The sequence below is a fragment of the Aulonocara sp. 'chitande type north' Nkhata Bay genome, linkage group LG15 (assembly GCF_057382095.1).
Source record: "Aulonocara sp. 'chitande type north' Nkhata Bay isolate Kocher_YH1m ecotype deep benthic linkage group LG15, A_spYH_male_GT1.1, whole genome shotgun sequence".
Taxonomy (NCBI): domain Eukaryota; kingdom Metazoa; phylum Chordata; class Actinopteri; order Cichliformes; family Cichlidae; genus Aulonocara; species Aulonocara sp. 'chitande type north' Nkhata Bay.
In genome coordinates, this window is record NC_141358.1 from 12,889,164 (window position 1) to 12,902,287 (window position 13,124).

General features: G+C 39.9%; 1 protein-coding gene and 1 pseudogene across 1 annotated transcript; both read right to left on the reverse strand.

The window, feature by feature from the left end:
* Window positions 1-120: 120 nt before the first annotated feature.
* Window positions 121-4,217, reverse strand: LOC147312690 (uncharacterized). Its single transcript, XM_086264246.1, has 5 exons — window positions 4,071-4,217; window positions 3,669-3,835; window positions 3,348-3,546; window positions 3,158-3,248; window positions 121-701 (listed from the first exon to the last, which is right to left on the reverse strand). Exons 1-5 carry the CDS (start codon window positions 4,200-4,202, stop codon window positions 499-501), a joined length of 792 nt encoding a protein of 263 aa, XP_086120372.1. The 5' UTR covers window positions 4,203-4,217; the 3' UTR covers window positions 121-498.
* A 6,230-nt stretch (window positions 4,218-10,447) lies between these two features.
* LOC147312691 (U2 spliceosomal RNA) lies at window positions 10,448-10,659 on the reverse strand (annotated as a pseudogene).
* Between the last annotated feature and the right edge of the window lie 2,465 nt (window positions 10,660-13,124).

Below are 13,124 nucleotides of genomic sequence, written 5' to 3' on the forward strand. Positions count from 1 at the left end.
TATTGCAAAAATAATTTACTGCATAATATGTCAGATTAGAACATGTTATGAGCACAAAACTGAAGGGGAAACAATAAAAACAAAAATGAAAAAACAAATACTAAATTAAGTTAAAGGATATTTCTTACTATACTATATAATTGTATAATGTTGCGTTTGATTGCAAAAGAAAACCCACCAAGAAAAAAAGAAAGAAAGAAAAAGAGAGAATAGTTTAATATATTCAAAACACATTCTTTTCTTTTATTTAAGCTGTAGCGAGATTCAGATGGACAAAAGAGAAAGAAAATTATTACAGATTTGTTTTATTAATCATGAATAAACTTTATTATACACAACTCTAAATTTCAGTTGGTCTTAGTCAGATGTGTTTTTAATTAAATCCTGCAACACTGTGCTCGCTGCCATCACTTTATATCTTAGTGTGCAATTCAAATATATACTTATTACAATATTTTCCCCCTTAACTCTCAACTCGCGTTTTTAAAATGTCTGTGATCATATTTGTCCGTTGACTTCTGTCTGGGCCTCGAACGATTCATCAGACAGGTTGGCAGCCTCCAACTGATGCTCCAGACTTTCATCATCGCCTCTATTCTGATCAACTCTTATCTTAAACTTAGTGATGAACTCATTACTGGCCAGCGCGTCCTCCTTTTTAGGGCATGTGGGCTTTGATAACAGCCGGCTTTCCAGTCGCTCTGCAAAGAAAATTCACAAAACATTTCTTATTTGGTAAGCTTGTTAACAAATTTTAGTTCAGTTTTGCTGAAAGTTATAGCATGCATCAAGTAAGAAGCAATTGGTTTTTAAAAAGCATATACATTCCCCAAAACATTTTTATTATGTGCATTTTGGAGAATAAAAGATTGTACACAATTTCCCTTTTTAAAGTAAAAAGATTATTAAGTCTAATTCTTACTTATTCAGTAGATTAAAGTATTGAAACATCATTATTCATAAAATATGCACATTACAAAATTAAAGTTATTCAAAAACTACTCAAGTACTTACTCCAATACTCACATTATTCAAGTAAATTTAATTTTTGCCAATGTAATGTCACATAAAATCTTAATCTGAATAAGGGATTTGAACCCCACTGTCACGGCCAGGGGATCAGCAGGCCGCTGACTAGTAGTGTTCTCTCTCTCTCTCTCGCCAGGGCGGAACTCATGGTGGGTTCACGCCCTTGGCCCACGCCCCTCTGAGGAGGAAACACCTGGGCCTCATCAGTGCAGCCAGCATTTAAGCCAGGGAGTGGCTTCTACTCATCACTGGATCGTTGTGTGTGACTCGCGTCAGTGCAGCCCGGCTCTGAGCAAGTTCTCTTTTGCTTCCCTGTGCAAAACCTCTAACGTGTGTTTCCTTCTGTACATAGATCCCCTGGACCCGACTCTGCATCCCCCGAGCGGTGTTTGGAGAGAGAGTCAGAAGAGGAGCAAGTGTCTTTTCCCTACCTGGATTTCCCCAGAGCCTTTTCCCTGTCACCGCTTTGTATATAGCACTATCCCCTGCACTGTTTGTATATACACCTGGTGGAACTGTAATAAATACAGACTGTGCCTCTGAGTCCTGCGTGTGAGTCCTCAAGCGAACCGTGACACCCACACAGATGAGAGCTTAGCAGTGAAGCTCTCTCTTAAAATTTGAGTTATAAAGTCAGAAGTTATCACTGACAGAGATCCATGTTCTTTTAACATAAGAAAGAATATTTGCTGAAATTGACATTAATCCAAGCCCTTAAAACGCCATTTTGGATTAAGCATTTCCTTTTAGAAAAGTCTTCAATGAGCAGGAAGCTCCAGTACTGAAAAAAGAAGCCAACATCAACTGCTAAACGTGCTAAAAGTAAGTAAGTCCCCGTAGACTCCTATGATCAAAACACATACAGTATAAAAGTTATAGGTTACAGATCTGAAAAGTAAAACAAATGTCAAAGTGCAAAAAGACTTATGGTCCCATAGAAGTCTATTCCATTTGCCTGGAATTAGGTGAACACCTTTGTGACAAATTTAATGGCTCAGTCATTTGTTTCATGTCATATTTAATAAAAGACTGACATGGTGGCATGTGGAATTGTCCATTTTGCACATATTTGGTCATTCTAAGCGTCAGAAGGGGAAAGATCATTCTGGGAATGCCTACTGGCGAAGGATGTGTGACTGACAAGTCCAGTGTGTGAAGTTTAACTACAGTCTAAGGAGCTTGGAAAGAAAAGCATCTGGACTTCTTTAAGTTTCTTGAAAATGTTTCACTTCTCATCTGAGAAGCTTCTTCAGTTCAGAATTTCTTCAGAGAACTGAAGAAGCTTCTTGAATGAGAGGTGAAATGCTCTTCAAGAAACTTAAAGAAGTCCAGATGCTTTTCTTTCCAAGCTCCTTAGACTACGATGACCTGAACGACTGAGAACCTTAACAGACAGTTCTTCCCTTCATTCATCATGCCTGATTTCAAAACACCAAGATGGCAGTCGTGAAAACACTCATCTTGAGTCTTCATGGGACTATGGTGAGATCAGTTATGCCTCTTATGATGCTGTCCCAGACTTCAAAGCAGTATAAAACATGTTTGCAGCCTGTAACAACTGTGCATGCGGTTATTTTTCGTTTTAAGATTTCCGTGTTTAAATCATAATAAGATTTATTTTTAATTTTAATTAACTTGAGGTGAGTCAGATTCTTTCATTCAAGTCACTGAATGAATCTCTTGACATGTTTGGGGGTAGGTGCCTTTTGTAGCATTTTAATGCAATTATCTGACAGATTATATGGTCTACACCATAGGTGTCAAACTCTGGCCAAATTTGGCCCGCAACCTAATTACATTTGGCCCGCGAAGCCATACCAAATTACTATTAGAGCTGGCCTACTGGTATTATACAGCTAATATATATTGTTTAGTATTAAGCTTTGCTTGTTCCATATTCAGTTTTTCAGCTAAATGTGTTTGAGTCCATAAGAAAAGATTCATTCTTATATCTGGAGGAATAAATATATTTCAATAAATATTAAAGTTAGCCCGCGACTTTGATCCAGTTTTGAATTTTGGCCCACTGTGTATTTGAGTTTGACACCCCTGGTCTACACTGTTATTAACTATACTAACACTCTGTTCCAGAAGTCTGTGCTGCAAAGAGGCAAAGTGAATACCGCACCTGCAGGAGTAATGGGGGTCATCAGTCGGTTCAGCTGGATGTTCCAGTGCCGTACCTGTTGACTGGCATTCCTCAGCCTCTCCTGAACCTCCTGGAAACAAAAATCATGCAGGCATCTTCATCAGTGTTGTTTTAGAAGAGCACTAAATAAGATGCTGCTCACAAAGCCAGTCAAAACAAACTTGTTCACCTCCAGACGCTGGTGACTTCTTTGGCGAGATGCCTGCAGATCCTGGAGCTCCTGAGAGGCAGAGTTGAGGGCTGAGGGGGTGTCCTCATCGGGACTGCCATCTGACAGCTCCTGTATGGGGCTGAGGTTTTGCATTGTACGTTGCTGCTCCTGGAGGAGCTGGAAATGTTTCCTCTTTTCATCTTCAGCCTGCAGCAACCTGAAGGAGGGGAAAAAGGGAAGAAGCAACTGAAAATGTTAATACTTCTCATGGATATCTCAGATCTCCATCACAAATAAAATAATAAAGGGCCATAATAAGAGTTAGAAATCCATTGTTACCGCTCAAGCTCCAGTCTGGCCCTCTCCTCCTCCAGCCGAGCCTGGATCTCCATATTAAGGGCAACTTCCAGCTGCTGCTGTGTCAGCTCCAGCTCCCTGATCCTCTTCTTCTGTTGTTCAGCCTCCTTTTCCTTCACCTGCATCTCAGCCTGCATGCTGTCTTTTATCTATGCACACACACACACACAGCTACATAAACAGATGCACCAACAGAGCGGTATAAACTGACCTATTCCTGAATCACCTTTTCCTGGACTGTCATAACCATTTTTCCAAATCATTAAAGACTAGGTGTGAATTTTATAATGACAGTCAACATTTTGCTGGAGTTCTCAAAGATCAAAGTCAAGGAGAAAAGACTCTGTACATAATTGGTGTCAAGTGGAAAACTTTTTTTTTTACCATCACAGCCTCTTTCAGCTGTCTTTCCAGTTCCAGCTGCACCTCCCTCTGCTTCCTCCGCTCTCTCTCCTCTGCCTCCCTTCGGCGAGTTTCCAGTTCCCGTGCATGCTGTGAAACAGATGAAAGAGACATTGTTTGCTTTGTGTTTTCACCTCTATCCAGCAGGTGACACTAGGCCATCAGCTTCGAGGTTCAACGTATTGTGCTTTCAGCGGTGCTCTTCTTGATAACTTGGTTGAAGTAAGTGGGTATTTGAGTTCATGTTGCTTTCCTTACAGCTGTAAGTAATCTGCTCATTCCGCTTTTGATCTTTGGCACCAACAAGTGATTTTTTCCCAGAGAAGTGCTGCTCACAGGAGATTTCCTCCATTTCAGACCATTTTCTATAAACCGGTTAGATGGTTGTACAGTTTCTGAAATACTCAGACAAGCCTGTCCGACACAAACAACAATGCATGTTCAAAGTCATTTAAATCCCCTTTGACCTTCAGCAGGTCATCTTATTAATGTATACATGCCTAAATGCACTGAGCTGCTGCTATGTGATAGGCTGATTAGGTATTTGACCTAATGAGCAGCTCAACAGGTGTATCTAACAAAAATTTGGCCAGTGAGTGTACAGTGGGGCAAAAAAGTATTTAGTTAGCCACCGATTGTGCAAGTTCCCCCACTTAACATAAGAGTTATGAGTTATAAGATGCAGGTCGATGTGTAAAAATAACTCAGTTGTTTGGTGGTGGCTATGGCAGGGCTTCCACAGAGGCCAGCAGGTGGATGAGGGAAGGGGAAGCAGGAGGAGAGCCCCGAGGCGGCCACCAGTCCGAGTGTCAGGTGAACTGAACTTCAGGTAAGAAGTTATGACCTGCAGTCTATCTGGGTCAGATATAAACCAAGTTTAGGTGGAGTTTATTTTCGTTGTGCTGACTTTTTACAGTCAGTTACAATACCTCATACTGTGTGAGCTAGCATGACAAGTTTATACAGATGTTCGGTTGCTATGATGTTACTGATAGTGAACTTTATTTTATTCATAAGGTTAGTTAGTAGAGTTGCCAACAGCTCCTTAAAAAATGGAATGGTCCCTCATTCAGAGAAAATATTACGCGTTTGGTATTGAGCTGAGAAGAGACGCAGTTTGTCCCGGACTTCAGCTAGGATGGAAAAAGACACAAAACTGGAGTTATTCTGTCTTTACGCTGCACAGCTGCCTCTTCTCCTCTCATTATCTCTCCTCTCTCTCCTGTTGCTACTTCAATCATGAAACTGATCAATGATCAGCTGATCGTCTCTCTTGTTTGTTTATCACCCACTTTGAGCCAGAAAGAGGAAACCAGCAGATGTCGCGCTAAACAGCAGCAGCACGTTTAAGCTTGATCAGCTGTTGTTAGAATTTATTTAGTTAGAATGTTTGCTGGAGCCACAGCTGTAAAGCTGTAAAGCTGCTGGTCATGATGTCGGTTTGGATATGTGGTGAGAGGGAAACATGAAGATGAAACCAGGAGATGTCCTTACTGAATCATCAGAGCTGAACAGGTGATGGAGAAACAGGTTTACCTTTTAGGTGACAGGAATGAGTTGAAGTTATGAACTGTTTCTGAGAGATAAATAACACCAGGATCCTTTTTTTATGTAGCTGACAGCTGGTAACTGTGCAGGGGCGGGTCTAGCAAAGTGTTGCCAGGGGGCCAGGTAGGGCATTAACAGGGAAAGGTGGGCACAAAGAAATACTTTTCTTTTTTATTCTCATTTAAAATATCTAGCTTTTATTAAATAATTACCTGAATCTTGTGAAGAAAGTTTTTATCTGACGTAAAATGTATGGAAATCATACATATACCAAAAAGACTGTACATCACTGTCACAACAGCATTTGTTTTCATTCAAAGGCTTTATGGCTTTAATACCTGGTGGGCCAATCTGTAGTGAAAATGCCCAATTTTTTGTCCCAGTCCAGCCCTGCAGGTTAATACTGGCAGTGTCACCATGCCAGCTGACTGCATTTCATCATCAGCCAGTGTTGTTCTCAATATTACCAAAGTAAGGCAGCATATAAAGTATTTACTTGCTTTCAGGTTTTATTCAAATGTTAGTCTTTTCAGTTGTTTCTCCACTTTTTTCCTGTTTCAAAATCAAACACCAGTTTGTGAGAAGATTATCTTCTTTTTTTTTTTTTTAACAGGCATTGGTTTTGCATTGGAATTGGCTAATTTGCCAATTGTATGTTAAAAATGTTCGTATTTTAATATTCAAAAATGTTTTTGCCCAAAACACATGTGCACTACATGTCAGTAAAAATACTATGCAAATATTGATGTCCTTGAATGCTGAATAAACACTGACTGATTGTATCTCTTGTACTTAATCAACACAGTATCTAAACACTTTGCACCGTAGTGGTTAAAATCTCATTCTAATAAGGTTACGGTTATTAGGTTTACAGGGTTATTGAATTATGGTGAACGGTTGGTAGAATTGTTTTTAACATTATCTGCCAATTACATCTGCCACCCTTCTCCAAATCTGTGCCCCTACCTGGCCCCCCCAACAAAAATTTTCTAGACACGCCACTGCATCCTGGTGCATATATATTGTGCATGCGTGTTCCTTTAGGAAACAGAAAGATTGGTAGGAGAAAGAAACGTATTAATCTTGTTTGTTAGGATCATAGCCATAAATGGAGGACTCTTATAAAGTCCATGGATTTTCATTCACACATATTACATGAGGTATCTACTCTTTACACACTAAGGATCCACACTACCAGGGCTACGGCACACAGCTGTTTTATAAATCATCAAAACCAATACTATCCTAAGATTTATTATATACAAAAATGATCTGTTCCAAAATGTTTTCATGTAATCCTGAAAACAGAAAAACAATCTTCTGCACTATTAACCATCCACAAATGGAAACAACAGACAATACAGGTGATTTTAGCTAAAAAGCCAAGAAAAAATTGTGTGGGTTTTTTTTTTTCAAACGATGTAATTTACAGCCACAGAGGACAGAAAGCTGCAGTATGTAGAGAAAGAGAAGAGTTAAACCTATAATCAACATGAGTCCTTGTAGATGGCAGCCTCCGGTTTTTAAAGACTTCTATTGGTCTCTAGTGGACAACAGAGGTAACTGCAGGATTGGAGCCAGAATAGTGTAACTGCAGTTGAAAACGACATATTTTTTTGATTTCCCATAGAAAGTGTGTGTCCAGCCACGTGTCAGTCCAAGTGGCAGGATTTAGTAATTCTGGTAATAGTTAAATGTAAGTCATTCACAAATATTAAGTCGCAAGATTTCAGTCTGACTAACCTTGGAAGATTACACGAAGACAATGTCCAGATATGCAGTGGCGTGTCCAGTGGGGTGGCCTGGGGGTGCACAGGCCACCCCCCCAACCAGACTGGCCACCCCAGGTGCCACCCCAAAGGCAAAACAATAAAATTCAATCAAATATCAAATGTACGATTATGTTTTCACGGTGAAGCTCAGATATCCGAGTGTAAGTGAATGCAGCATTGGCTTCTGCGCTATGTGCATCAAGTTAGCAAAGGTAGGAGAGCCAAGCACGAAAGACGGCACTGCACGAAACAATTTTTCGGTGAAAGAAAATGAGGACAGAATAAATGTCCCGGTAAGTAATATTAAGTTTGTTGAGTTTAGTAAACTTTGGTGAAATTAGAATACCAAGGAAAAAATTACACTTAAAGAATTATTGCAGCCGTCGAATATTTCAGACAGTATGCTACTGAGGGCAGCTAACATAAGAGTTATGAGTTATAAAATATAATCTAAGTCGTAACATTACTGTATGGAGCTGCAGATTTGGTTGCAGGTTAACATAGCTGGACTGGCCATCGGGCATACCGGGCATATGCCCGGTGACTTATTATTTTTTTTTTTTTGTAATGGCATGAACAATGAGAGGTGGTGGATTGGCCAGATGCAGGTCGATGTGTAAAAATAACTCAGTTGTTTGGTGGTGGCTATGACGGGGCTTCCACAGAGGCCAGCAGGTGGATGAGGGAAGGGGAGGCAGGAGGAGAGCCCCGAGGCGGCCGCCAGTCCGAGTGTCAGGTGAACTGAACTTCAGGTAAGAAGTTATGACCTGCAGTCTATCTGGGTCAGATATAAACCAAGTTTAGGTGGAGTTTATTTTTGTTGTGCTGACTTTTTACTGTCAGTTACAATAACTCGTACTGCGTTCTAGCCAGCTTGACGGAGTTTTTATACAGCTGGGTGGGTGCTATGATGTTACTGATAGTGAACTTCTCTCATTCTCTCCCCCTCCCTCTCCTGTTGCTACTTCAATCATGAAACTGATCAATGATCAGCTGATCGGCTTTTTTCTCTTGTTTATTTATCGCCCACTTTGCGCCAGAAAGGAAACCAGCAGATGTCGCGCTAAACAACAGCAGCACGTTTAAGCTTGATCAGCTTTTGTTAGAATTTATTTAATATTAATTTCTAGTATCAGCTGATGTTGGCTGGAGCCACAGCTGTAAAACCTGCTGGTCATGATGTCGGTTTGGTTATGTGAATGGTAAATGGTCTGTATTTATATAGCGCTTTAATAGTCCCTAAGGACCCCAAAGCGCTTTACATATCCAGTCATCCACCCATTCACACACACATTCACACACTGGTGATGGCAAGCTACATTGTAGCCACAGCCACCCTGGGGCGCACTGACAGAGGCGAGGCTGCCGGACACTGGCGCCACCGGGCCCTCTGACCACCACCAGTAGGCAACGGGTGAAGTGTCTTGCCCAAGGACACAACGACCAAGACTGTCCAAGCCGGGGCTCGAACCGGCAACCTTCCGATTACAAGGCGAACGCCCAACTCTTGAGCCACGATCGCCCGTGGTGAGAGGGAAACATGAAGATGAAACCAGGAGATGTCCTTACTGAATCATCAGAGCTGAACAGATGATGGAGAAACAGGTTTACCTTTTAGGTGACATGGATGAGTTGAAGGGAAGTTATGAACTGTTTCTGAGAGACAAATAACACCAGGATCCTTTTTTATGTAGCTGACAGCTGGTAACTGTGCAGGGGCGGGTCTAGGAAAGTTTTGCCAGGGGGGCAGGTAGGGCATTAACAGGCAAAAGGGGGGCACAAAGAAATACCTTTCTTTCTTATTCTCATTTAAAATGTCTAGCTTTTATTAAATAATTATCTAAATCTTACAACCAAAGTTTTTATCTGATGTAAAATGTATAGAAATCATACATATACCAACAAGACGGTGTACATATGGAAAAGATATATATAAATTTTATAAAGTTTGTATCTGTCTTGTGTGAAACTTGTATGAAAAGCATACAAGAGTAAAAACAGATATAAGATCCCTTGAAAGATTATATAATGAATCTTGTATGTTTTGGATACTAAAACAACATATGAAAGTAATAAGAAAGTGGCCACTTTCATGAGTAAATCATGTAAGTTTTTACTATTTCTTTTCCATATGGGACTGTCACAACAGCATTTGTTTTCATTCAAAGGCTTTATGGCTTTAATACCTGGTGGGCCGGTCTGTAGTCAAAATGCCCGATTTTCTGTCCCAGTCCAGCCCTGCAGGTTAATACTGGCAGTGTCACCATGCCAGCTGACTGTATTTCATCATCAGCCAGTGTTGTTCTTGATCAATATTACCAAAGTTTACCATAAGGCAGCATAGAAAGTATTTACTTGCTTTCAGGTTTCATTCAAATGTTAGTCTTTTCAGTTGTTTCCCCACTTTTTTCCTGTTTCAAAATCACCAGTTTGTGAGAAGATTATCTTCTTTTTTTTAACAGGCAGATAAAGTTTCACATTGGAACTGGCTAATTTGTCAATTGTTTGTTACAAATGTTCGTATTTTAATATTCAAAAATGTTTTTGCCCAAAACATATGTGCACTATATGTCAGTAAAAATACTATGCAAATATTGCTGTCCTTGAATACTGAGTAAACACTGACAAAGCACTGATTGTATCTCTTGTACTTTATCAACACAGTATCTAAAAACTTTGCACCATAGTGGTTAAAATCTCATTCGAATAAGAGTTAAAAGCGCATTCGGTTATTAGGTTTATAGGGTTATTGAATTATGGTTAACGGTTGGTAGGTCTGTGAAGGTTCTCAGTCATCCAGGTCATCGTAGTCAAAGGAGCTTGCAAGCTCCTTTGATTAACGGTTGGTAGAATTTTTTAAACTTTATCTGCCAATTACATCTGCCACCCTTCTCCAAATCTGTGCCCCTACCTGGCCCCCCCAACAAAAATTTTCTAGACACGCCACTGCAGATATGCAGACGCACGCATATATCTAGCGTATAAGAAATTTCTTTGCACAAACTGTTGAGTCAAATGCCATTTGTTTTTCACAGCTTCAGGGGGTGCACCGTTCCTAGAAATACTGCAATACCAGGTCGATGCGTGGAGTGGACGGAGCAAGCCCCTATTCCATCTCCCTGCTCCAAAAATCAATTTAATATATGGTCCCCGGGTAGGGGACGTATCAGATATTAAACTGATAAGAACAGATTTTTTTTTTTTTTTTTCCTTTTTTTTTTATTTTCTTTCCACAATCATTCAAAAACATTTTACCATTTCCTTTACAATGACAAGTTTACATTTCCATTTTTCCCCACATTCGTTCATGACAAACTGATTAACATTTTCATATGACATTTTCATTTGACATATAGCTTATCATTACTCCTTTTCCCTTCCTCCTTTCCTTACACTTTACCTACCACCACCTTTTGGGTACCTTCAGAGCAAAAAAAGGAGAGAAATCTTTCCATCTATCCTTAATTGTGTCTATTCCCCATTTTTGTAGTTCATGCCAATATATCTTTTCAAATTCCCTTTCTATAGCCTTGATCGTCCCAATTTCCCCCTCTTTGTATCCCCCCATTATACAACTCTGTCTTGCCCTCCACAACTTAAGTTTAACAATTGATAACAACATGCAACGTATTTTATATCTCTCTTTTTCTGTACCTTTAGTCCCAAAGAAGGTGATCTCTTCATAAGTCACCGTCCCCAAACCTTTATACTTCCCCTTTACCCCTTCCCATACCTTTTTTGCGTATTCGCATCCCCATAGTACATGTTCAATTGTTTCTTCTTTTACACAATTGTCCCTCGGACACTTTTTCTGTTTTCCCAAATTATGTGCGTACATAGTAACCCTCACGGGTAGCCTTTTATGTAAATGCATCCAATTAAAATCCTTTATGACATTTTTAAAACTCTTATCCTGTGTGAGTTTCCACACTTCTGGACTCACCGGTACCTGATTTTGGTTGGCTTTCCGTACCATTTTCTTGTATAGAAGTTTATGGTTTAATACTGTATCCACCTCTTTGCATTCCGGATGTTTCTTTCCCCATCCCACCATCCTCTGAAAATATTTTGGTCTAAACTCCGCCTTAGGTCCCTTATTTTCCCACCCTATCAAAAAACGGTATGGTATCGCCAACCAAAACCATAGCAATATTTGACATTTATGCACATAAGTCTGTTTCAATAATGTACACACATTTGTATAAAACATTGTATCTAACTTCAACGGGACATTTGGTACCCCCTTCCCACCATCTTCTATTTCTTGATACATTTGTAGTCTTTTTACATACTCGTAACCCCCCCATATGAATTTAAATATCCCCCTCATTATTTGTGCTCTATATATCTGTGGCATCGGGAACACGTAGGCCAAATGTAGTAATTTCGGCACTACCTCACTCTTTATAACCAAAACTTTCCCCGAGATTGATAATTTTCTTACTTTCCAAAGACCCAACTTCTTTTCCACCGCGTTCATCTTTTCTCTCCAATTACAAAGCTCATCGCCTTCCTTGTTTCCAAAAGAGATTCCTAAAATATCCATTGGACCTTCACACAAAGTAAAATCACAGATGTTATCTCTTCTACCCTCCCATATCCCCAAATATTTATACTTTGTCTTCTCTTTATTTATCCTAGATCCCGTCGCTTTTTCATAAGCATTTAAAATTTCTATCACATCCCTTAAACTATCATCATCTGCCAAATATAATATCGTGTCGTCCGCGTATTGTGATATTTTTAAACATTCCCCCGGTGGCATCATTATCCCTTTCACTCTTTGGCTTTCCCTTATTGCACAGGCCAGAGGTTCAACATAAAGTACATAAAGCACAACAGATAATGGACATCCTTGTCTCAAACCCCTTGTTTGATACACCTTTTCTGTAAGAAATCCATTTAATTTTATTTTCGAGTTTATGCCCTTATATAAATTCTTTACCCATTTTATAAAGGTCCCTCCCAGCCCCATATACTCCATTGCCCTCCACAAAAATTCGTGATCTACCCTATCAAAGGCCTTTTGCTGATCCAAGCTCACACATATTGCTGCCAAGTTTCTATCCCTCACATATGTAAGTATATCTCTGTGTAGTTGCACATTCCAGGTAATTTGCCTCCCCCGTACCCCACACGTTTGATCCTTCTCCACTATGTGCGACATTACTCCTGCAAGTCTATTTGCAAATATCCTACTCAAGATCTTATAATCCACACATAACATGGTTAACGGTCTATAGTTATCAAGTTGATGTGGGTTGCCTTTCTTAAATAATACGGAAACCACACCCATCTTCATACTCTCTGTCATCGCCTCTCCCTCCATGATTTCCTTAAAAACTCCCACCAAATGTATCCCCACCACCCCGCAAAGGGTTTCGTAAAATTCCTTTGTTAAACCATCTATTCCCGGCACTTTATTTGCCTTCATTCCTTTTATTACTTTATATGCCTCCTCTATTGTCACTTCCCCCTCTAGCCTTTCCCTTTCTTCTCCCGTTAGTCTCTTCTTTATTTTCTTCAAAAAGAAATCCCCTTTCCCTCCCTCTAGATTTTCTTTGCTGAACAGCTCCTCATAATATTCCTTCGCCACCTTTAACATATCTTCTCTCCCTTCCGTCATTTTCCCATCCTTCTCCAATTTTGTTATGACTCCCCTTTTTTCCCTACTTTTCATCTTTTTGAAGAAAAAAGCGGAACATTTCTCGTTCTC

Coding starts and splice junctions, on each gene's coding strand:
- LOC147312690 (XM_086264246.1), bottom strand. CDS start 4,202: ATGTCTCTTTCATCTGTTTCACAGCATGCACGGGAACTGGAAACTCGC. Junction 3,836..4,070: donor AGCTGAAAGAGGCTGTGATG/GTAAAAAAAAAA, acceptor GTGTGTGCATAG/ATAAAAGACAGCATGCAGGC. Junction 702..3,157: donor GACCCCCATTACTCCTGCAG/GTGCGGTATTCA, acceptor TTTTCTTTGCAG/AGCGACTGGAAAGCCGGCTG.